We start from the raw sequence: 26,370 nt of genomic DNA, 5'->3' as shown, positions 1-26,370 counted from the left end.
AGTTATCAATAGGTGTGGTTGCCATGATCTTGGTTTTCTTGATGTTTAACTGCAGCATGGCTTTTGCACTTTCTTCTTTCACCTTGGTGATAAAGCTCCTCAGCTCCTCCTCACTTTCAGCCTTAGTTGGGCTCATCTTGCAGCATTGCGTGTTCTTTATTGTAATGATTGCTGATGTCCTTTGGGTGTTTGAGGGACAGGAGGTGGGACAAGTACTTCTAGGGACCCCATGATTCCGCCTCACCATCTCTACCAGGCACAACTTGGCTCTGCTTCTGTGGACACCTTACACTGAATATTACTGTGCAAAGTTAGATTGATTAGAGCGAGTTTTTCAACAGAAGTCATGGGGTGATATAACAGAGCTCCGAGAGCAGGTTTGGCAAAGTATATTTTCCTGATTTTCAGAGGTGTTTCTGAACACCTTCTTCGGGAAAGCTTTGGCTGACCAATGTTGAGGTTAGGTAGGTGTTAACTCTGCAACTGCTGTTTCCATACATAGACTTTGTTGCATTAACAACATTTCATGTATTCCAGTTTTTGAAGTGGTAATAGTTATTATGAGCGAGCATGGTGCAGTGATTTCAGTGTTGGTCTAATACTTTGGAAAACAGGGTTCAAATGCCTGTGTAAATATGTTTTAACTTTATGGCTGAGATTTGTGGTTTATCTTGTTTGTATATTTTGTAAGCTGATTTGAGTCCAATGCTGGAAGAAAATCAACATATAAATAACATAAAATAAGAAAGTATTTCCTTTTAACTCATTATTACAACCAGCACAGTTTAGAACATTAAGATCTGGAAACTATAGAGTTCAAATCCCAACTCAGCCATGGAAACTTACTGCGTGACCTTGGGCAGGTAACACACTCTCAGCCTCAGAGGAACACAAAGGCAGTTGGAAGTGCTAGACAAGTGCAAGTTAGTAGCATTATGAAGTGACAGGCAGATCATTAAACATGTCATACTAAAAAGGCAAATTTGAACAAATCTGGCCAAGAAAACTCTGTGACAGAATGGCCATAAATCAGAAATTACTTCAAGGTACATAACAAGAATACAGATATTATGATTTAGTGTCACCTGCCAAGAGTTGAGGACAGGCAAAGTGCAAATATTTTAAGCAAATTAATGTCTGCTTTCTGAAAGGTTTTGAGAATGTCTAGGAGGATAATGTGCAAATTTCACTGCCACAAGACTTTGCCTCTGCCTTCTAAATATTTAAATCATTGGCCTGTCAGGAAACAGGGAAAATTAAGCACTCCTAAACTGTTTAAAAGCTTTATTAAAGCCAATTTCTTTCAAGGTGGAAGGAGCTCAAAAAAGAAAACAGAAAATGCAGGTGGGAGAAAAAATAATGCAAGCAATGCTCCCTAAGTGAAGGTAAGAGGGATAAAGGATGAAAGGGCTAAACCAAACAGGATTACCTGCAAGTAATCTTCTCTTTCCTGGGCTCTTATTTTACATGGCAATAGCCTTTTGCACATATCAGACATTTCAGAAGTATTATCTAGAAGGAAGGCCTCTCTGAACAGATGCCAGATTCAAGAGTCTTTGAGCAGGAAACTGGTCCAACTGGAAGTGCTAGGCAAGTATAAGCTAGCAGCATTACAAAGTGATAGGCAGGTCATTAAGAGGTTCATATTTAAAAAACACCAACTTTCAACAAGCTAGTGGGATTATGAGCCCAGTCCTATCATCTAATTTATAATTATGTCTCCATTACATATTTCATACTATTCACTGTCCAAAGTACTCAGAGAAGAATGTACAACTCCTCACATCCATTATTCCTACATAGCAAGTCTGTGATGGAAGCTTAGGCATCAAGTTAATAGGTAGTGACTGACCCAGGTAAGTACAGAATCTGAACCTGGCCTCAATAATATGTCCAACACCACATTTGCTCCATTACACTTCCACTACATTGCTGAGAAAAAGGGAGACTTATGACCTTCAGGCTACAGTGGAAAGAGTTGGAAAAAAGGACATCTGTTCTGATAAAGAGGGTAGAGCAACTTTCCTATGAGCAGAAAAAAAATATTGGGGGCTTCCTCCCTTCTGCTTCATCCAATGAAACAGGAGAAATGCCCCAAATGTTTCATCCAATGAAGTAGAACAGGAAACATATTTTTCAAACATCATAGGTTTAGATTATGGAAAATGCTGCCTCAAGATGCAGCAATAGCAACTAATTTGTGAAGTCTTAGAACTTAGGCAAACTCATGGAGGGCATTAGGCAAACTCATGAAAAACAAGATTTTTAGTGACTTCTAGTTGTGATGGCTATCATCTCCAGAAAAAAAAATGGGTCATTTCATCAGTTGTTTGAGGACATGTGAAAGGGGTGCTGTTACGTTTGGATGTCTATTTACAAATTGAATGTGAACAGCAAGCTGTGCATCAGTCATTCGTACATACATATGGAGGAAATTTTGCTAAAATCAGTGTCACATGGCACATTCATCCAGAATGTTATTGTGTGTGGCATTCATATCATACCAGTTTACCATGTAAGCCAAGAGAAGAACATTCTTTCTTTGTGTGGACATTGTGTCAGATGGGTTTAGATGAAAAGAGTTTAAAAACAAAAGATAAATTTTTCATGAATATATCTAATCTGTTTAAAAGTCATTTTACAACAATAATAATCAAAATACCCTTCAGTAAAGAATACTGTACGTTAATTTTGCTCCAATAGCTGCTAGGGTTGTGCATGAATCCGTTTTTAAAAACAGTCTTCAGCTGATTCAGATGTCCATAACGGCAAGGGCTCCGCCACCATCTTTTTTTGTCCAAAACACATCACACGACTGCCGATCGTGGCTACTTTCGGTTTCTATTCAGGAACAATTGGAGAAGCTGCCGCCTGTTTGCATGGGGTTTCCCTGTGAGCCCTACCTGTTGAGCCAATCAGAACACAAGAAAGCCGTGACGTGTCTTACCCTAGCTATTGGCTTGGCTTGGCCATCTGCTAGCATTTTGGCTCCAAAACAAATAGCATTATCAGTAGCAAATCTATTTCTTTGAATATAATTTTATCATTTGATTTTGCTTTATTTCCTTTATTTTCTTGATTCTTTATTTCTTTATGGAAAGTGCAGGTGGGTGGGTGGCTGTGCATTTGGGGACTTGGGAGAAAGAGCATCTCTTTGATAGGTGAGTGCTTTTCTTTAAAAATATTAGGATGGCTCTGAGCTTTGACTTACCCTTTAGCTTCTCTCCTCCATTTATTTTTTCCTCCCTCCCCTCCTTCAGAAAATATTTTAAAAGATTATTAATAAGAATTCCAGCAAACAGCAAAGCCCCAGTCTCAGAAAAACCATTACCTACCTAAGTACTTACCTACCAACACCAATACCTAATTTCTTTCCTTTGCAATCTCATAAAGTTCTTTATGTTGTTTAATTTAATCAAAATATTTCTCTTTGCTCTTTATTTATTCTATTTATTACATTTTTCATTTGGCTGGTGCTCAAAAATGATATTAGATTTGGCTTTTGTTGAAGCTTTGCCTACAGAACTACACTACAGAACACATCTTCTCTCTTCTATCTCCAACCTCCATCAGGAAATCTACTTTCAAAAGATTATTAATAAGTATTCTACCAGGAAACAGTAAAGCCTCAGTCTCAGAAAATCCACCAGCAGTACCTCCCTCCCTACTTAAGTACCTACTACCAATACCAAATAACTTTCCTTTGCAAATCTCATCAAGTTCTCTCTGTTGCTTTATTTAATAAAAATTTCTCTCCTTTGGCTCTTCATTTCTTCTATTTATTTTTTTTCATTTGGCTGCTGCTTAAAAATAATATTAGACTTGTCTTTTGCTGAAGCTTTGCCTAGAAGAAAATACTTTCAAAAGATTATTATTAATAAGAATAGTACCAGGAAATAATACCAGCCCGGGAACCTCCCCCCCCCCCCCGCAATTGCCACCAATGGCTGGATTTTCCCACATTTTTCAGCTGCGGACCCAAAAACGGTTTTTGGGTGCCGGCCGTTTTTGGGAGGCTCAGAAAAACAGATCTGCAGGTCCACCAAAATTCGAATACCAAAAACGGATCACGGTTCAGCCAAATTGCACAACCCTAGTAGCTGCACACTCAAAAGAAGACCCCATTACAATTGGATAGGCTCTGGTTTTGTAAACTCAAGGATGTCTCAACCCTGAGTTCAAAAAACCTTGGGAAGACTCTTGAAAAAAAGGTGATTTGAAGGTCTCTCATGAATGGGATCAGCAGAAATCAAAGCTGATTTGACAACAGTTAACAAACACACTGAAGGAATACGTAAAAGCAGTCCTGGAAAGACTGTATACTGTCTTCAATTTATTTTAATACACTAAAAGAAAATGTCATATGTACTGATTTATTCTTAGCTTCTTTCTGCTTTCAGAAACATTGTGTTATGAATCATCATAAACATATATTCCCTCTGTTCAGCTCATCACAAAAATGCTCCACCCCAAATTCTCCTACATGCTTTTCTTGCCAGGATTAAACTGAATTTGAGAACAATGATTTATAAAAGAAGGAAACAGGACAAGCTTTTTTTCCTCTCCATTTTGCGTATGTTTATTGACCAACAAGCAAATGAATGTTTCAAAATGGGCAGATAAGCATCGCTCCAGAAAAAAACAAAAGGAAACCAAGAATAAAATCAGCATCTTTTACAACAGCTGCATAAATTATCATTTGTTTTTATTAACAGTAATATGATCACAGAATTCCAAAAGATTTATAGTCTCAAATCTGCTCCTATTTCAAGTCAGAAAACCTGGGAAGACCCATGTAAGATGGCTTTGTGTTTTTTTGTAAATGTGCATGAAAAATAAAATGGAAAAAAACATGCACTCTTCCCTCGTCCCAAGGCTGAGTTTTAATCCATCCAAATAAACATGGCAAATAATCTTTTCTAAATGAAAAAGAATTAGGCAATAACCCTGTTTTACGCTCAGTCTTCAAAGACTGTTGAATTCAGGAAGATCACGACGTAGTCGTATCGCCTTTAATTTTTCTACTTTAATTTTTGCTCTTAATAGCTCTTCTTCCAGCTGTTGTCTTCTTTTCAAGCCATCCCTTTTTTCCTGGATGTAAAGCCCAATTTTCCTCTGGTTTTCCAAAATTATGTGATGTTCTTCTTTTAGCATCTGCAACATCTGAGGATCATACCCTCCACATGCTGGCCTAAATCGTTCCCCACTTTCAAGCCTGAAAAATTCATCTCTTCTAGAAATGGGTGATGGAGATAACATCCTTATATCCACAGAAGACAGGGAAGTTGAAGGAGATTGCTCCATGATATGGACCAAATGTTGTTGTTCTCTTTGCTCTAAGCCCTCCTGGCTTTGTAACTCTACAATCAAAGAAGGAGGTGGTTTGACATCCTCTTCTTCCTCTTGATCCAACTCCAGTGTGATCGCAGCAGGATGGTGTTCCAAGATGGGCTGCGGTGAACTCGTCGTAGCCACAGTTCCTTTTTCCCCGGTAGCACTAAAACAGAGAGATAATCATTTAGGACCTGGTAAAAAGGCAAAGAACCAACTTCTAAGAATTTGTCTACACTAGAATTAATGCAGTCTGACACCACTTTAATAGCCACGGCTTAATACTACCGTATGAAATCATAGTAGTTGCAGTATTACAAGGTCTTTAGCTTTCCCTAAGAGTGCTGATTGTTGGGAAATCATCCTGGACTACTCAAGTCCAAATGTAGTTAGATAGATGATAGAGTTAGATTGAGGGAATCCTTTCCCTGTTTCCAAAGCATGCCTAGACAGGCTTTACTGTGTTTCACTCTATCCTGTTTACGTCACGTCCCTTACTTTGAAGTTGGTAGAAATGTGAATCTTTAGGGACACTAACTTCCAATTGGTCAGAGTGTCTTTTATGGCCCCAATAAACTGGACCATGAGGTTGGAACCATTTTGGTTCTCTCTCTTCTCCCTTTGTTCTTCAAACTAACAAGCAGCATCCTGCCATCTCTCCTGGCAAGATGTAACTATGTAGATGTTTGTTATTTTTCCTTACTTATTTTTCCTTAGAATCCAGTCTATAGTAATCTAGACAGCTCCCAAGGCTTTCTATCTACAATGGAGTTCTTTTTACCTGAATAAATACTTTTTGAACTTTTATTGAGACTCTGCAGTCCATTGCAATCCTAAAAAGGCTTCTCTTGCTCGCCAGTGTAAGTAACTGTTGCATTTGAAAGCTTTGCTTTTGCTACTCTGCTGATTTTGGTGGAATCTCCCCCAGAGAGGGTTAAATTGAGTCTAACCGCTCAGAGATTACCACAACAAAGGGTTATGGGCCCAGACACTGCAAGCTGAGCAAAAGGGAAATAGCCTGTTTTTTAAAAGGATTGAATTGAAATAAGGAGCAGAGGAAAGTTCTCAAAAGATTTGAGACTTAATTTCAAGATTTTTAATTTTTTGATTTTTCTGGATTATTCCAAATATTTTGATTTTTTTGGAGATTTTTAATTTTTTTGGAAATTGAAAGGATGGAGCAAAACAAAGAAACCTCTTGGAGCCTACCCAAGCTGCAGGATAATGGAGAGAACTACCTGAACTGGAAAAGAAGACTGGAAACCATGCTCAAACCAGCACAACTAAAAGTGCTGCAAGAAGGCGGGCCACCAGAAGGAGCCGGGGAGGAGGCTATCCAGACGTGGCGGGAAGATGATCGTTTGGTGAGATGCATAATAATAAATTCCCTATCAGAGAGAGTTTTTCAATTTGTAAGAGATGCTTCTAATGCAAAAGAGATGATGGACTATTTGCAGACTAATTACAGTAAAGGGTCGGAGGCAGATATTATATTGGCATATAAAAGACTCTTTAATTCAAAAATGCATTCAGAAGATGATTTGAATGATTACCTGCAACAGATAAGATCTCTAGTTGATCAATTGAGATCTAGCGGAGAACCAATTACTGAGAGAATGTGCATAGGATTAGTTGCGTGTGGGATCCATCCATCTTACAAAAGTATTATTACAATTTTACGTAATACACACAGACTTGAAAGTGAAGAGCTTACTCTTAAATCTATCACGGCTGAGTTGAAATCGGAATATCTCGAAAGAAATGGATCTGATTCCAAAAATAATATGCAATCTGAATCTCAGTCAAAAAGCATGGCTCTGAAAGCTGGGCACAAATTTAAACTCAAGAATAAAGTGATTTGTAATCTCTGCCAAAAGGCAGGACATTTGCAAAGGGACTGCTGGTTTGCTAAAAACAATCAAACTAGTTCTACAGCTTCTCACAGCAGGAGTCAAGGATCAAAGCCTAGGGTTTTCAATACCCAGGTCAGAAGACAAAGCCAGTCCTTTGCCAGTGAAAATGCAAATGAGAGATTAGGTCAGCACACCTCTGCAAAGCATGCAAATTTGGTGTTACCAAGTGACACAGCTGAGTCAGAAGGAATTAATGATTTCTTTGGAAGTCTTGCATTACATGTGACCAATAAGCTTGTTAATGAAAAGGATATCTTATTAGATTCTGGAGCGACGGACCATTATTTTTGTCATTTGGATTATTTTATTGAAATCGAGAAAGAAAAATCTACTGTGAAAGGAATTGGATGTCAAAAAGTTAATTGTACAGGGCTAGGCAAAGTGAATCTTGCATGTGCAGACTCTGGGATCAATCTAACTCTCAGCAATGTTTACTACAGTAAAGACATTGGAACTAATTTGATTTCTGTGGCAAAGCTGATGCGTCATGGATGTAAAATTGTTTTTGAGAATGGACTATGTAAAGTGCTGAAAGATGGAAAACTTGTTTTAAAGGCTGAGGAATATCATGGGATATTCAAAGTTATGTTTGAGCCAAAGTTTTCAGGATTAGCCTTACCAGAATGTGAGAAACGAAATTGTGCTCGTTTATGGCATGAAAGATTTGGTCATGCAAATGAGAAATATGTCTGGAATGCAAAAGAAGTATGTAGAGATATGGAAGTAAATTCATGTTGTAAGGAGATATGTGAAACTTGTATAAAGGCCAAGGCATGTGCTCCAAATGTTCCAAAAGACAAAGAGTTTGAAGCGCAACGCCCTCTGCAGGTCATATCCAGTGATGTATGTGGCCCCATGTCTACATCATTGGGGGGGTCTTTGTACTTTGTGGTTTTCAAAGATTCATTTTCTGGATATACCAAAGTCTATTTCATGAAGCACAAAAATGAATTATTTAACAAATTAAAGGAATATTTGGCCATGGTTGAGAATCAATTTCAAAGGATGCCAGAAACTCTGAGGACAGACAATGGAGGAGAATTTTGCAATAAAGCAGTGGATGATCTATTGAGGAAATATGGGATTAGACGCCAATATTCTCTTCCCTATTTTCCACATCAGAATGGCATTGCAGAAAGAAAGAATAGAAGTTTGATTATAATGGCAAAATCCATGATTTATCATGCAGGAATTCAGCGTAAATTCTGGGCTGAGGCCATTAATACTGCTTGTTATTTGCAAAATAGAATGCCCAATGCAAAAAGTCATGTAACCCCATATGAATTGTGGTTTGGTCATTCTCCAAGTGTAAAGCATTTGCGTGTGTTTGGATCCAAAGCCTATGTGTACATCCCAAGAGAAAAGCGAAGTGGGAAGTTTGATTGCAGCTCTAAAGAATGCCTACTGGTTGGTTATTCTGATGAACATAAATCTTTCCGACTTTATGATCCAGAAAAGAATATAATTTTTGTAGGAAAGACGGTTTACATAGATGAAAGAGTTGGAAGAAATTTACAGCCTCCTGTTGATGAGCCTTTGTTAAGAAATGACTCTGATGACTTAACATGCGGTCTGCAGAGTGGAAATGAGCCAATTGCGCCATCTGCTGGAAAAGTCCTGCCATCGCTGGTCAGAAGGGCTGATCAAAGAAATGAGCCAACGCCACCCAGTGGAGAGACCCTGACATCTGAGGTCGAAGGACCCGATGAAAGGATTGACCCACATAGTGGCATGGCAGAGGAACATCAATGGCACCCTCAAGGACCAGATGAAAGTGCAGAGACACCTGATGGACAAAATGAGCAATTACCACGCAGATCTCAAAGGACAAATCGTGGGGTCCCTCCCCAGAGATTTGCTTATCTTACCAATGAAGCTGAACTACAGGAACCATCATCCTGGAATCAGATGCTGAAGTTTCCAGAGGATGAAAAAGAAAAATGGCTTACTGCTGCATCAGATGAAATAGAGTCATTACATAAAAACAAGACATGGACACTTGTACCACCACCAGAAAATAGGAATGTAGTTGGCTGTAAATGGATTTTCAAACTGAAACGTGATGAAAATGGACAGATACAGCGATACAAAGCCAGACTTGTAGCTAAGGGCTACTCACAACAATATGGAGAGGATTATGATGAAGTTTTTGCACCTGTTGTAAAACACACCACCTTGAGGACATTGCTTGCAATTGCAGCCTCTAGAAAAATGAATGTTGAACACCTTGACGTTGCTACAGCTTTTCTTCATGGCGAATTAGAAGAAGAGATATTTATGCAACAACCACCTGGATTTGAAGACAAGGCACACAAAGGATATGTATGCAAATTGCAACGATCTCTCTATGGTTTAAAACAAGCAGCAAAATGCTGGAATCAGAAATTAAATCAAATGTTAATTGAGAAGGGGTTTGCACAAGGGAAAGCTGATCCTTGCCTTTATTCTAGATTCAAAAACAACAGATGGACATATGTTCTAGCCTATGTAGATGACATAGTGTGTTGCTTTCAACAGAAATCTGACTTTGATGATCTTGTACAACATTTGAGCCGTACCGTTGAAATCAAACAACTTGGCAATTTGAGTCATTATTTGGGAATACAGGTTGAAAGAGAAGAAGATGGGAGCTTTCTCCTGAATCAGAGACAAAAGATTATTGACTTGCTAAAACATCTTGGACTCTTAGAAGCAAATACAGTGACTACACCCATGGAAGTGAACTATTGGAAAAACACTTCAGAAAGTGAACCATTGAGTGACAACACCTTGTATCGAGAGGCAATTGGGAAAATGTTGTACATCTCTCGAATCACAAGACCAGATATTTCAGCAGCGGTTGGGATACTATGCAGGAAGACTAGTAAACCAACCAAATATGACTTAATTGCAATCAAAAGAGTTGCTAGATACCTAAAAGGCACACTGAACTTCAAGTTGAGACTACAAGCCACCAGCAACCCTACACTGACAGGGTATGTGGATGCTGACTGGGCCAATGATATTACAGATCGCAAGTCTACCAGCGGCTATCTATTCTTCTACGGAGATGCACTGATAGACTGGACAACACAGAAACAAAAAGTAGTAGCTTCATCTTCAACAGAAGCAGAATATGTTTCCGCATCAGAAGCGTGCAAACAATTGAAATGGCTACATATGATGTTATTTGATTTTGGAATCGAAGAACCAACACCAATACAAGTTTTTGAGGACAATCAAGGTTGTCTGAAGTATACTCAAACAGAGAAGATCAGTGCATTGCTCAAGCACATTGACACAAGATACCACATCGTGAAGAATGCACACGAAGAAGGATTTATGAGGTTGGAGTTTTGCAGATCTGAAGACATGATTGCCGACATTCTGACAAAACCCCTGCCTAGACATGCTCATGATAAGTTGAAGAAGATGTTGAACCTGATGGACATGAGCAGCCCAGGCTGAAGAAGGGGATTGTTGGGAAATCATCCTGGACTACTCAAGTCCAAATGTAGTTAGATAGATGATAGAGTTAGATTGAGGGAATCCTTTCCCTGTTTCCAAAGCATGCCTAGACAGGCTTTACTGTGTTTCACTCTATCCTGTTTACGTCACGTCCCTTACTTTGAAGTTGGTAGAAATGTGAATCTTTAGGGACACTAACTTCCAATTGGTCAGAGTGTCTTTTATGGCCCCAATAAACTGGACCATGAGGTTGGAACCATTTTGGTTCTCTCTCTTCTCCCTTTGTTCTTCAAACTAACAAGCAGCATCCTGCCATCTCTCCTGGCAAGATGTAACTATGTAGATGTTTGTTATTTTTCCTTACTTATTTTTCCTTAGAATCCAGTCTATAGTAATCTAGACAGCTCCCAAGGCTTTCTATCTACAATGGAGTTCTTTTTACCTGAATAAATACTTTTTGAACTTTTATTGAGACTCTGCAGTCCATTGCAATCCTAAAAAGGCTTCTCTTGCTCGCCAGTGTAAGTAACTGTTGCATTTGAAAGCTTTGCTTTTGCTACTCTGCTGATTTTGGTGGAATCTCCCCCAGAGAGGGTTAAATTGAGTCTAACCGCTCAGAGATTACCACAACACTGATGCCTTATCAAACTACAACTCCCATGATTCCATAACAGTGAGCCATGGAAGTTAAAATGATGTCAAAACTGCATTTATTCTACAATACAGATGCACCCCAAGACAATGGTAGAGAATGTGTGCTCCACCAACTTCTATTAACCTAGCCAGCACAAGCCAAGATTGGAAAATAGAGTCCAGCCACATCTAGAGGGGAAAGTCTCACATTCTCCATCCATTTTCTAAGTATGTAAACTGAAATTTGATAATGTCACAACTGTGAAGAGGTAAATCTGCTGCTGTGAGAAGTACACCAGTTCCATAGAAGTAATAAAGAAAACCTACTGAGAAATGCAAAAACAAAGACAGAAACAAATGAGGAGTGTAGAAGTTAGATACACAAGCATAAGCATGGACAGAGAGAAAGAGGGTTTAGAGCAGTGGTTCTCAACCTGTGGGTCCTCAGATGTTTTGGCCTTCAACTCCCAGAAATCCTAACAGCTGGTAACTGGCTGGGATTTCTGGGAGTTGTAAGCCAAAACACCTGGGAACCCACAGGTTGAGAACCACCGGTTTAGAGAATGAAAAGAGAAGGAAAACTCTGAATAATCACTGCTAGCATAGTTCCAGGTGTCTAACATGATATCCTTTTCTAGGGGTCTAAATGTTTTGTTTTACAGCATTTCTTTTCCTGCCTGCATTCCACCTGTCCTCCAGCATTTTTTATTCATGGGATGTACCCTGTACTGAATTATCAGTTAATGTCTTAACGTTTGAGAGCCAAGGTATGTACATTTTCCTGGCCTCAATTGATTAGACATTTTGATGGCTACTCAAGAGTCCATCGTTACCTTCAATTGCCCTGATACTTACGAAGAACATTGAAGAAAGTGAGATCAGTCGGACTCCTCTTATTTAATTAGGTAGAGAGGATGGACTGCATTCATGTGTGTTCTAGCTCAGCATTGATGAATAACCCTATCCTTGATCAAGTGTGGGGTGGAGATTAGGAGGCACATAGAAGTGGTTAAAATTTATCTCGACTTTTCAAAAAGCACCCAAAAAATGAGACAAAAGAATCCACTGTTATAATTAAGTACGAGACAAGGAATCCAGGGGACGTTTTCTTCAAAACAGAAAAAATAACACTGTTCATCTACTGAACCACCAGAAGGGTGCCCAATGGCCTCCCTTTGCTTTGAGCGGATAAAAACTCTTTGAGTTTTACTACTGTTTGTGAGAGATTAGCACAGAAGAAGTCAGAGGACAAGGAAAATAATCAAGCAGTGGCTAGATACTCCCCCTTCCTTCTTTGATGGCATCCTCGTATAAACGGCACTAATTCTTTGCAAGGTTATTTGTATTCCTAATTAAAAGCTAAAGGTTGCCTTTCAGCTGGTTCAAGATCTTTCTTAAAGCTCCATGTGCTTTACAAGCTGAATTTCCTTAGCTAAAAATAAGCACTTTGGTGTTTAATGGTGATTGTGTGTATATATACCTTGAAGCTGGTCTAAACTGTCTGAATCATCACATAGGTTGAGTATTCCTTGGGACCAGAAGTGTTTGAGTGTGGATTTTTTTATTTTGGTATATCTGTATTTCTATATGCATACATAATGAGGTTATCTTGGACATAAGACCCAAGTCTAAGTCATTTATGTTTTATATACACTGCATACACATAACTTGGAGGTAATTTTATATAATATTTAAAATACTTTTGTGCATGAAACAAAGTTTGTGTACTTTGAAATATCAGAAAAAACAAACATGTCACTCTCTCAGCCATCCATGCACAATTTTGGAGTGTTTCAGATTTCAGAATTCTGGATAAGGGAGGCTTAACCTGTATTTCCCTATACAAACTTGTCAAGTGTCTTAGGATTCTAAAGGAAGGACTTTCTCTCACAACTTTCTCTGAACATCACTGGCCAGTCTAGTGAGGGCACAGGAGAATGCCTTTTCAAGGTCTGCTTCTAACCTCTTTTCCATAGGAGGCCAGGTTGGCTCCTCCTCTGCTCTCTTCTAAGGGCCCTTACAGACAGGCCCTATATCCTAAGATCTGATCCCAGGTTTTCTGTTTATCCCAGATTATCTGGCAATGCGAACTCATATAATCCAGGTTAAAGCAGAAAACTTGGGACCAGATCCTGAGATATAAGGCTTGCCTGGAAGGGCCCTTTATCAAACGTGCTTTTAGTGATTATTTGGTTGCAAGGAGGCTCTCACGGAGTTTGTGTGCTGTCCTTTCAATATCGCAGTCTCTCACCCAAAGAGGAAGACAAAGGCAAACCTCTCTGAGCAAAATTTGCCAAGAAAATCAACTATAAGTCACCAAATGTTGGAAACTATCTGAAGCCATGCAACAACAAAATAAAACAGATAAAAACTCACAAAATATTGTCACCATGGGTTACTACATCCACCATGAAACCAACAATTTTAACCAGAACAATTGGCTCTCTAGGAAAAGTATCATAAAGAAAAGGTTGACATAAAAACAAGAAACTACAATGTAAAGGGATATAAGCATCTTTATGACAAAGGTGGGACATCTATACTGCATTGGTGAGAAAAAGTAATTGTCATGGTGTGACAGAGATTCAAAAGAATCACATGATCTAACAAATTCAGTATTTTTATCGAATGCCATTTGGCATGAGACATTTGGGGTATTAAGTTCTTTACGTCTATACATGTTATATATTGATATGGAAAAACCACTTCCATCACTATTGATTTAATAAGGAAGTGAACACATTTAGTAAGTTCTTGGGAGGTATCAACATGATAATGGCACATGCATTGGCTCAAACTTCTTTGATTAGATAACTATATGCAAAAAATAAGTGTTCATGTAAGTATAAAAGTGACCTGTATCTACTGGTTTCTAAGGGTGTGATTTGCCCAAGGTCAGCCAGTGGGTTTCTGTGGCAGAGCAGAGATTCTAACTCTAGTCTCCTAGAGTCCTAGTCAAATCACTACACCCTGCAGGCTCTGGCTTTTCACCAAAAACCAGAATTTCAGAGCTATGGGTCATTCCTTCCTATTCTGTTCCACAATTTACTGTTTTTGATAAGCCATTGTGATACAGAAGTGTTGTTCTGGGAAGCAAAAGCAATGAGAAGAGATAGATAGAAGAAAAGGTAGACTATTATTTGCCTAGGAGCACATCAATTTCTCTTATAGAAGTATTACTATGGGTAAAACAGTTCTATGAAATATTTTTCACTCAGGTCCTAAACAAATATATTGGGCCCTTGGTACTTGCTAGGGTTTGGTTCCAGGACCCCCATGGATAACAAAATCTACAGATCTGGAAGTCCCATTATATACAGTGGAGTAGTAAAATTGTATCCTTATATAAAATGGCAAAATCAAAGGTTTGCCTTTTGGATTTATTTGTGTGTGTGTGTGTGTGTGTGTGTGTGTGTGTGTGTGTGTGTGTGTGTGTGTATTTCAATCTGAGGATGCAGAATCTGTGGATACAGAGTACTAGATATGTAGGGAATGAAGTCATTAATTACATTATATTAATAAAATTTATTCCCACATAGTGTATTTCCATCTCCAACACACTGGAGTTTGGAGAAAATGTATGTGAGAAAAGCAATTTGAATACAAGGGCTTTTTAAAAAAGGACTCTGTTAAAATCTTTAAATTAACCAGCCATCAGTCGTATGTTAAAAAGATTAATATTGACAAACTTTGTGCCGCTCAAACACTATTTGGCTTACTAAACCTGAATAAAATCCACTGTAAGTTTTCCCCCTCCCTTTCTCCTTATTGCAAATGTAATCAAGATACTAAAGACCTGTTGTAGTGGCTCAACAGCTGAAGTAAGGTCAACTAAAGTTGATGCTATGCTCTAAGTCTAATGTCAAACATTTTAATCTTAAAGAATGCCAAAGAACCCACCCAACCCCTTCATAAAAGTATTCCTATTCCATACTCACTTACAAGAAAGTAAGCCTCAATGAACTCAGCAGGGCTTAGTTCTGAGAAGACATCCAGCACTACACCGCAGAAACCCATTTTTATTGTAATTTATTTCCCCATGGTTGGTACACAATTCCTTCATCAAAAGGTTTATCACATAGATGCTGTTATTTCAGGATTGATTCTTCCAAGGTGGGATTTAGACAACTGTTACTATTCAGTGCAACCAGGGGTAGCACAAATCAAGGACTGACCAGCACGCTTGGCTTGCGTGCCAGCTTGCCCGGAAACTCAGCTTAATGTGTTTGTTTTGCACAGTAAATGATGTGAATCTAAATGGTTTATGATAACAGCAGCAAACAAAAGGGCTGTTTCCTTTTTTAAACAAACAAACAAACATGTATTTAAACATCTAGCCAAAGGACAAATCCAGGAAACTGTTGTGTTTCACAAGTATGGGATTATGGGAGGGAGGGAGGGAGGGAGGGAGGGGGGCACTAGTCCCAAAGGCTCTGGAAGGAAGCTTGAAAACAGCTTGCAAGTTATATGTCTCACTCAAACCTCTGCTAAAGGGCAGTTGTAAAATAAAAGATATTACGTGACTGCAGTATTCCAGCCTGTCTGGATGCAAACCTCATGAATGTACACCGCACTTACTCCCACCCCCATTCAAAGCTTCATCTGATTCTGAGAAAGGGAAAAATAATCATATCTGCATTACTATTATCATCCATTGTTTTTAAAACAATCCTCTCACATTGTTTAAAAGGCACAGTAGTGTAGGAAGTAAAATATCATCTAAAAGGTCTGTGATTCAGTTAAATTGTGTTCCTCCCTGGGAGATTAACATAATCCTGGATGGGGCACACTGTTATGAGAGAGGCTTCTTTGTTCTCCTCCTCGACTTTATGTAGATTTTTATCCCAAACAGGCATCCGCTTCTGTACACAAGGCAAGCGGTTGACTGCAGTACTACCTTAAATGTAGAAGAGCCGTTCCCTTGGTCAGTGTTTGAATGCTATGCCTATTAAAAGGGGAGGGGTAAAAGTTGGAGCTCCTATTTCACTCAGATTCTTTCTTAACCCTCACTTGCCATGAGTCTGACAATAAAGGTCTCTGAAATCCAACTGGGAGATGAGCATTAGAGCACCATTATTTTTAAAATTAAAATAAAAACATGTTGTTTGTTTTTTTAAAAAAACAGACAAACAAATGCTGCTAGAACCACGGTGCTTTTACTTTTCCTAAGGCTAAGTAAGGCATGTGGCTCAAATAAGGACTGGCAAGGAAGACAGGAGGTGCTATAGTTAAGCGCAAGGTAAAAGGCCACTTACCATGGCAGGTTGTTCCTCTCTCTCAAGCACACGCTGGAAATCTGGGGGATCATCTCCACAACTTTCTTGGTTGGCTCAGAGATGTAGCCCTTGTAGTCTGAAATGCTCTCCTTCTGCTGCAGAAGCTCCTGCTTGGCATATTCCTTGAGCCTCTTGTACAACGTGCGCAGGCCTTGCGCCGTGCGAGGCGGGCGGTCCACTCCAATGGCATTGTAGTTATCAGCTATGATGTCCCAGCATTTATTTTTCTCCACTATGACGGAGTGCTTGTTGGTGTGCTCCTCGAGGATTTTGACATAGGGCTTGACAAGTTTCAGCAAATCCAGCTTTTCAGACAAGGTGAAATTCGAGGACCTGGGCTTGCCAACCATCGTTCTCTCCAGCCTGAAGAAGAGAGCCGTTCCTAGACACCACCGCACAGATCCCCTCCTCGCCTCGGCTCTTTTTCACAAACAGAAAAAGATCAGGCTTAACTAGGCTTGTCTCATTTAGGCCCACGCCTACAAGGGAGGGTTTATTAAAATTCCTCCAGCTTAAGCTGACGCAGGTTCAGGAAATCTGCTTAAGCCAAGCCTGACCTACATAAGGCTTCAGACTGAAGGAGCCGAGAAGAAGCAGGCAAAACACACACACACTTTGGTGTCGAGAGACCCATACATCCATGGGATTGGAAACATAAAGGTTTAAAGATTAGCGCATTACCCTGCTAAATATTACCCAATTCATCCCAGAGTTTGCAAGCTCACGCCACATCTCTGGAGCTGACAGGGAAATGAAACTGCAGGGAAGATTGCATTTATTCATGTCTAAGAAAGCAACAACTTTTTGAAGGTTTTTTCCCTTTGGTTTGCTTATTTATTGGTTGTTAAGCCGAAGCACTAGAGCAAAAGGAGAAAAAGGAGGGGGGATAAGCCCCACACAAGACAACAACAACTAGGGCGATGGAGGAGGCGCAAGGCAGGCGTGTGTAGAGAGCTCCCTGACAGAGCCCCTGATTTCGGCTCCCTCCTCGCTGTTCTCTCTCCGGCAGCATTTGCATAATGCTAGTCCTGCTGTCAATCAGGCATTGCATATCGCCTAGCTAGTTAGGTTTCACTCAAGCTCAGGCTTCACAGCAAAGCTAAGCTTCCCCAGCACTTTGCGGTGTGCCTTTTTAAAGAGGCAGTGGCTCAATAGGGTGCAGAGGCAAACAAAAGAGTAAAAACATAAAGCCAAGGGCATTTTAAAAAAAAAACAAAAACACACACACACACACACTTCCACTCCTTGCAACTGTTCGACACACACTGTGGTTCAACACACCCTATGGTGCCCCATATCACTCCTCTACAGGGCTGTGACAATTTAAAAAACCACCCCAGGATGTGCTTATGAGGCAACTTTTGAGCTTGATCTGGAATCATTGAGCTTTTTCTAGCCCAGCAGCTTCCAGATATGTTTTACTACCATCACCGTTATTGTGTGACAGAAATTGTAGCCCAACATGTGGGGTGAGCATGTAAACCATGAACTTTCAAACCAGTGCCAAGCCAAAACAAATGCTCACACACAACTTTCCCTCGGTTTGAGAAGAAAAAAAAATAGTATATATACTTCAGTATAAGTCAAAGGCAGGTTTGGGGGTCAACATGATGACTTTTGATCTGATTCATGACTAAGTTGGAAGTCATTCCACAGAAAGGGGGAAACACCAATATCGCCTTGGGGCGTTTTCTACCTCTGGCTGCCACCACAATTTCCCCAGCCAGGAATTCAGAAAGGCCAGAAGCCCACGACAGCAGAGAGAGTGGAAGGAGTTGATGTTCCTTTTATGTTCCCCAAGAGAGAATGGAAGGAATTGGTGTTCCTTTTATGTTCTCCAAGACGGATTGAGCTTTTGCATTTTGCTACTTTTTTATTAGAGTTAAGGTAATCCCATTGACTCGGGATAAGTCAACTCAGGTTTTATGAGCTGATTTTTTGACTAAAATATTTTAGCCTTCAAGTACCAGAAGGTCCAGTCAGCACGATGGATAGTCAAGAACGCTAAATGATGGAGAACCAAGAGCTGAGATCTGCTGTCTTACCAAATCATATCCAAAATATGAGCCAAAAGTACAATGTGGCTTCAAAAAAATCTAATGTAATCTTGAGATCTATTAACAGGAACAGTTGAAAGAAATGGGCGTGTTAAACTAAGAACAAAAGGTTAGAAGTCTTAATAATGGTCATCAAATGTCTAAAAGGCTGTCATGCATCTGATGCAGCAGATTTTTCTCTGTTATTACAAAGGACAGGGTTGGAGCCACTGGGGGAAATGACAGGGAAGTCAAACATTATGAAGAATTTTACTTTCTCCAGCAAAGTCCTTACATGTCTAAGAAGGGGGGATCCTTTTCTGCATTTACATCCTTCAATATAGGTTAAGCATCCCTTATCCAGAATTCCAAAATCCGAAATACTCCAAAATCTGAAAACGCCCACATGGGTGGCTGAAACAGTTTAACGTTTGCTTCCTGATAGTTGACACAAATATCATTTCATACATGAAATTATTTTTAAAAATATTGTATCAAATTACATTTAGGTTATATGTATCAGGTTTATATGAAGCATACATGAATTTCATGTCTAGACTTGGTCTCATCTCTAAGAATCTTACTGTGTACATATATGAAAATACAAGCATTCCAAATCCCAAACACTTCTTGTCACAAGTATTTCAAATAAATTATATTCAACATTTACCATCTTAACTGACAGCAACATGAGGTAAAAGGTTGGCATGTGACTACAATATCCTTTCTTCCCCTGTGTGATTTTTAGCTTATACTATTTTATATGTTTGGGTTGGCCCAATATAGATATCATTGGTTTCTGTTGTATTTCGCTGCATTGCCAATATGGCTACCCTGAACATATTCCCTAATGTGAGAACTAATGAGCAGTGGAACAGAATGTCTGAAGATATGGTGGGCTCTCAATGGCAAGAAATATATAAGTAAATCCTAGATATTATCTATCAAAACATTAAAGATTTTGAGAGGATATTGGATCCATCATTAACTCTCAGCTTAACCTACTATACCTCATCTTAATAACAGAAGGGGAGGTAACAACACTTTGTAGGAAGGGTGGAATAAAATGTTAGTGATAAATAATTTAAAATATAACTAGATAAAATATTCCATTTTTCCACCCATGGAAGCGAAAGAAGACTTCAGATCAGACACTTTACAATTATTGTTTAGAATGGAATGGAAACACGAAATACAGTTCACAGTAAGCCACTGCATGCTACAACTCATGATATGGTTTAGGATTAGAGCTCAGAAAAGCTTTCAGGTAGATCAGAGTGGGGTATTTTCATATGCCATTCATTCAACCAGCTAACAAGCAATTCCTTACCTTTTTTAGTTCCATTTTCTGGTTCTACGTTGATTTCCAAATGCCAATTCTCCCTTTCGTTATGTTTAGAGGAAAAAATTGCTTGAGATTTTAGAGGCACTGTAGAGCAAATGTTGATGGGTGTTGACCCATTCTGTTTTTCCTACAATAAACCAAAATTGAAAATTATTCACATATTTTTATATACTGACATAAAAATAAATGTGTCTTCGTGCCACTTCTCGTTTAAATGGGGGAAAAAAGAGGCTATAAAATTTATGTTTGAGATGCAGGGAGCCTCATGTAGAAACTTTAAAAGTCCAGCCTGAATCAAGCTCTTTTCACAATTTCCATGCAAAATATTACTAAGACCAATATTTTGGTCAAACCAAAATACTTAAATATTAATAAAATAAGATGTACAAAGCTCGAAGATGGAACTATCCATTAAGTGTCTGTTAGAGCTATTATATGGGAACTAGTAATCAGATTAACATCAAAGGAAAGCTGATAGAAGTTGCCTTAAAAAGGAGGATTTCACTCCAACTTAAGGGTGAATGACAGTAGCCCTTGCCATGCCTTTGAGCTACAACTGCCACCATCCCCAAATTGTATAGCCAACAGTGAGAGATCACAGGCACTACTCTTCAAAAATCCCTGAAAAGTGGACAGGTTGGGCTCACTTCTGAAACGTATTGACTGATGAGGTCAGCAACAGGAAAAAGAACTGAGAATGTTAGCACACTTGTGTATTGATTAAACATGGACATAATATAGGTATTGATTAAACATTTGAATGCTAAGGATTTGAACTTGTACATCACTCAAGTGTGAACCAGTTCCTATACAAGTCCTCTGCAAATCTTTTTTTTAAGCAGTTCATCTAAAGAACTTGATGATAAACAATTATTTTTTCAGGACTGTTCCATGTATATATTTAAGAAACATTCTATAGAGTTGGCCCTCCACATTTGTTTATAGATTATCTTGGAATCTATAGAGTTTATAGATTATCTTGGAATCTATTTCCTCCAGCACAAATCTATGAATAACATCCGGAAGAGGTTTAGATAGTTGCAAACACAACATTTGATGCATAGAAAAACAGTGGCACTAATACCTAGTGTTCCCTGTCATCTAGATGTCAGTGTGGAAGAAATCTGTATATGCAGAGGAAGCATTTTATCAGCTGACACAAAGCTTGAAGTTTTGTGTCAGCTCATGTTCACCTTCTTGTCCACAAGTACTCCAAGATTTTTCACACATGGACTGTTGTCGAGCCAAGCAATGCCCATCCTGTATCTTCACATTTCATTTTTTCTACCTAAGTGTAGTATCTTACATTTGTCCTTGTTGAAATCCAAAAATAACAAATTGAATTTCAACAAGGAGAAATCTAAGATACTCCACTTAGGCAGAAAAAGGAAATGCAAAGATACAGAATGGGTGATGTTTGGCTCGACAACATTACATGAGAAAAATATCTTGGAGTCTTTGTGGACAACAAGTTGAACATGAGTCAACAGTGTGATGCAGCAGCTAAACAAGTCAATGGGATTTTGGGCTGCATCGAAAGGAGTATAGTGTATAGATCGAGGGAAGTCATGGTGCCTTTCTGTTGTTTTGGTTCGACCTCACCTGGAATACTATTTCTGGTTCTGGGCGCTACAGTTCAAAAGAGTTATTGACAAGCTGGAAGGTGTCCAGAGCAGGGCAACTAAAATGATCAAAGGTCTGGAGACCATGCCCTATGAGGAGCATCTTAAAGAACTGGGTATGTTTAGCCTGCAGAAGAAAAGGCTGAGAGGAGACACGATATCCATGTATAAATATGTGAAAGGGTGTCATAAGGAAGAGGGAACAGGCTTGTTTTCTGCTGCCCTTGAAACTAGGACTCAGAGCAATTGGTTCAAATTACAGGAAAGGAGATTCCACTGAACATTAGGAAGAACTTCCTGACTGTAAGACCTGTTCAGCAGTGGGACTCTCTGCCTTGGAGTATGATGAGAGGTTCTTCCTTGGAAACTTTTAAATGAAGGCTGGGTGGCCATCTGTCAGGGATACTTTGATTGTGCTTTCTCTTCATGGCAGGGGGTTGGACTAGTCTCTTCCAACTCTATGATTCTAAGCTCAGTTCAAAACAGATATATTCATACTCACAATATGCTGTAAATTTTGGCATGTGTTGTTCAAAAACAGTAATATATAATAATTTAATATTACCTCGGTTATTTGAGCCTCTGGGTCCAAGTTTTCAGATTTATCATTTAATGACATCACATTGTTTCGTGTTGGTGGTATAAACCTCGGCTTTTTGGCTGAATTCCCAAGTAACTGACTTGGAGCTGCTGATCGTCTCATGTTCACTTCTAATGGCCTGAAAAGCAGGAGTAAGTGTAGTTATTGCACAGAGTGAATATATTAACAGGCAACTAACAGGCCCGATTTTTAATCCTGTATGCTTCTGGTGGGGAGAATCGTCCCATCAGTAACATGCTCTGCTAATAATATTATATATATATATATATATATATATATATATATATATATAGTATGTAATATACAATATAACATACAATAATATATAATAATATAATACATTGTATATACATATAATATTGATAATGATATTATAATACAATACAATATAATACTAATAATAATACAATATAATATTAATTATATATTATATATTACATTTAATATTACTAATAATATTACCGTATGGTGGCATAGTACAATATAATAATATATACTGCTAATATTGTGCTATGCTAATAATATATTGTATGTACATATAATTTGTAAGCTGCTCTGAGTCCCCTTCGGAGTGAGAAGGGTGGGATATAAATGTATATACAGCTTAATGGTGATACATTAGAAAATGTTGACCATTTCCGCTACCTTGGCAGCCACCTCTCCACAAAAGTCAACATTGACGCTGAGCTCTGCGAGTGCAGCATTTCTCCAAATGAAGCAGAGAGTGTTTGAGGATCGGGACATCCACAGGGATACCAAGGTGCTTGTTTATAAAGCTATTGTCCTCCCAACCCTGCTATACACTGGTGAAACATGGACTGTCTACAGACATCACACTCAATTCCTGGAGAAATTCCATCAGCGTCGCCTCAGAAAAATCCTGCAAATCTCTTAGGAAGACAAGTGGACAAATGTCAGCATGCTGGAAGAAGCAAGGACCACCAGCATTGAAGCAATGCTCCTACATCATCAACTCCTGATCACCATCTCTCAAAGCACTTACTATACTCCCAATTCAAGAATGGGAAATGTAATGTTGGTGGACAAGAAAAGAGATTTAAAGATGGGCTCAAAGCCAACCTTAAAAACTATGGCATAGACACCAAGAACTGGGAAGTCCTGGCCCTTGAGCACTCTAATTAGAGGTCAGCTGTTACCAACAGTGCTGCAGAATTCAAAGAGGCACGAATGGAGGGCTTAAGGGAGAAAAGTGCCAAGAGGAAGGTGCATCAAGCCATCCCTGACCGGGACTGCTTTCCGTCTGGAAACCGATGTCTTTACTGTGGAAGAACATGAGGGTTAAGAATAGGTCTCCACAGCCTCTTACACATCCACTGCCAAGACACTACACCTGAAGGACCATCATTTTTGAGCTACGAGGGATCACCTAACTAACTAATAAATGTAGTAAATAATAATTTTTTGGCCGAAAACCACAATGCAAAGCTACTCCTGACTATGACTTCTAAATTTGAACCCGGGGTGCATCTACACTGCAGAATAAATGCACTTTGGTGTCAGTCAAATATCGGCAATGGCTCAATGCCATGGGATCCTGCAGTTTGGATCAATGCCATGGGATCCAGTATGTGCAGAGTTCAAGGATATGGTGGAATATAATATTCCACTATTTCAGCCATGAACAAACTTGGGCCTTCCTGATGTTTTGGACTTCAACTCCCACAATTCCGAACAGCCGGTAGGCTGTTTGGAATTGTGGGAGTTGAAGTCCAAAACACCAGGAAGGCCCAAGTTTGCCCAGGCCTGCTATCTATTTATACTGATACAGTTAATATAACATCCCTCCATAATGAAAGTCCCTTACATTGTGAGGGATGTTATATTAACTGCAGAAATATATTATAAAGGCTTTCTTGTAGTACCTCTTTTAGTAGTACCTCTATTGAGTGTCTGTCCTGCTACTGTCATCCACACTTACAGTTCGGTTCAATCGTCCCGCCACACAAGCTTAGCCTCGCCTCCATTCAGCCTGTCGCAAAAATGCGCATGCGCGGTACTCAGAACGCTCCTTCCCGCAGTCCGGTAGCCACACAAGTGCATGCGCAGACATCTTTAGTCGACGCCTTTCTTTCTGTAACAGCTCCAATGGTACAAACAGGTTCAATACTGCGCATGCTCAAGTCATTGTTTTGCCACGCTCGATATGGCGAGCAAATAGGGCTTTTTTTTTTAATTTTACGGCAATCATCGCTCTAGTACATTGTCGTAAAATTCTATTCTTTCCGTTGGCTAGAAAAAGGTGAATGAAATCACGACGCTTCAGGAAAGCAGCTAGGGAGAAAGGCGCTGCTGAAGGGAAGTGAATCATTGATTATAAAATACATAAGAGCTTCTCATGCACTTCGAATTTAAGGTGCATCTACACTGTAGAATTAACGCTGATTGACACCACTTTAATTGCCCTGTCTTCACGCTAATCCCGGGAGTTGTAGTTTTATGAAGGTCTTTAGCATCTACACTTGCAAATTGATTGCAGTTTGGCACCACTTCAAACTGCAAATCCCATGATTCCATGACATCGAGCCATAGCAGTTGCAAGTGGTATCAAACTGCATTAATTCTACAGTGTGTAGAATTACCCTTTGTCTCAATAGCACTTAGTTTTGATAGACACACATAAGGCTGTAAAATTTTACATTTCTCCATTGATTCTTATGGGTAGCTCTGACTTAACTATTCCCCCCAAATATATTAAAGAGTTGTTGAAGGCTTTCATGGCCGGAACCACTGGGTTGCTGTGAGTGTTCCAGGCTGTATGGCCATGTTCCAGAAGCATTCTCTCCTGACGTTTCGCCTGGATCTATGGCAGGCATCCTCAGAGCAAATGAGGTCTGTTGGAAACTAGTCAAGCGGGGTTTATATATCAGTGGAAGGCCCAAAATGGGAGAAAGAATTCTTGTCTGCTTGAGGCAGGTGTGAATGTTTCAATTGGCCACCTTGATTAGCACTGAATAGCCTTTCAGCTTCAAGGTCTGGCTGCTTTCTGACTGGGGGAATCCTTTGTTGGGAGGGGTTAACTGGCCCTGATTGAGTCATGTCTGGGATTCCTGTTTTCTGAGTGGTGTTCCTGATTTTAGAGTTTTTAAAATACTGGTAGCCAGATTTTGTTAATTTTCATAGTTTCCCCCTTTCTGTTGAAATTGTCCACATCCTTGTGGATTTCAATGGCTTCTCTGTGTCGTCTGACATGGTGGTTGCTAGAGTGGTCCAGCATTTCTGTGTTCTCAAATAATATATTGTGTCCAGGTTGTTTCATCAAGTGCTCTGCTATGGCTGACTTCTCTGGCTGAGTTAGTTTGTAGTGCCTTTCATGTTCCTTGATTTGTGTCTGGGCAATGGTGGTCTCCATGTAGACTTCCGCCAGGAAGTAGCAGCCAGCAATGGAAGGACGAAGGCATTAACATCTCCAGCCCATCCCCTGTTTGGGTATCAGCCAGAACAGCAACGCCTTAAATCAAGAAATAGTTTTCTAAGATCTACAGAGATACTCGCAGGAACACCTCAGCAAGCAAGAGTCCAAAAGTGGCAGGCTAAAACCTGGAACCTCAATCAGTGGCTGAGACCGGATGAGAGACTCCCTCCTGGACACACAGAAGGCTGCACTCTGGCACTACGAGATGCAAAGCTAATCTTAAGAAATGGGGCCACAAAGTGGAGTCCACAACATGCAAGTGTGGAGAAGAGCAAACCATAGACCACCTATTACAATGCAATCTGAGCCCTGCCACATGCATAATGGAGGAGCTTCTTACAGCAACACTAGAGGCACTCTAAGTGGCCAGTTATTGGTCAAAGAACATTAAATATAATGCCAAGTTGTTGTTGTTGTTGTTTACTTTGTGTTTTCAAATACATCACAACTTGTATCCTCGGTTCGCTTCTGACACAATAAATAAATAAATCAGCTTCCCTATGTGGTCAGTGGTTCCCTTGATGTATGGTAAGAATACTTTCACTCTGTGTGGATCTTTGTCTTTACTCTCATAGCTTGTTCTTGGCCTTGCAGCTCTTCTGATGTCAGTGGTGGAGTCTCCATTGGCCTGTAGAGCCCAGTTTAAAGAGACCCGCCATGTACATATCCGGTGTGACTCTACTTATTATTACTATAAATCTATGCTCGAGAAGGCAGGGACCCAGTAGGAGTG

The 26,370-nt window shown here is 39.5% G+C and overlaps 2 protein-coding genes across 5 annotated transcripts in view; both read right to left on the bottom strand.

The window, feature by feature from the left end:
* The window catches only part of rad54b (RAD54 homolog B), a 46,136-nt gene extending 21,844 nt beyond the window's left edge, over positions 1–24,292 (bottom strand). Inside the window, exons 1-3 of one of the 4 annotated variants that reach the window (XM_062980171.1) lie at positions 24,144–24,292; positions 22,169–22,322; positions 19,967–20,108 (exon numbers count right to left, since the gene is read on the bottom strand). In XM_062980171.1, coding sequence (XP_062836241.1) covers positions 19,967–20,108; positions 22,169–22,306 — 280 coding nt within the window. In that variant the 5' untranslated portion in view covers positions 22,307–22,322; positions 24,144–24,292. Of the gene's footprint in view, positions 1–19,966; positions 20,109–22,168; positions 22,323–22,849; positions 23,187–24,087 lie in introns of those variants that run through there. The other 3 variants (XM_062980172.1, XM_062980173.1, XM_062980170.1) reach the window with 3 other exon arrangements.
* On the bottom strand, positions 4,553–20,101 carry fsbp (fibrinogen silencer binding protein). Its single transcript, XM_016992811.2, has 3 exons — positions 19,967–20,101; positions 16,580–17,020; positions 4,553–5,497 (listed from the first exon to the last, which is right to left on the bottom strand). Exons 2-3 carry the CDS (start codon positions 16,948–16,950, stop codon positions 4,966–4,968), a joined length of 903 nt encoding a protein of 300 aa, XP_016848300.1. The 5' UTR covers positions 16,951–17,020; positions 19,967–20,101; the 3' UTR covers positions 4,553–4,965.
* Positions 24,293–26,370: the final 2,078 nt, after the last annotated feature.

The sequence above is a fragment of the Anolis carolinensis genome, chromosome 4 (genome assembly GCF_035594765.1).
Source record: "Anolis carolinensis isolate JA03-04 chromosome 4, rAnoCar3.1.pri, whole genome shotgun sequence".
In the NCBI taxonomy this organism is placed as follows: domain Eukaryota; kingdom Metazoa; phylum Chordata; class Lepidosauria; order Squamata; family Dactyloidae; genus Anolis; species Anolis carolinensis.
Note: the sequence above shows the minus strand (reverse complement) of the source record. Positions and strands in the feature narration are given on the sequence as shown.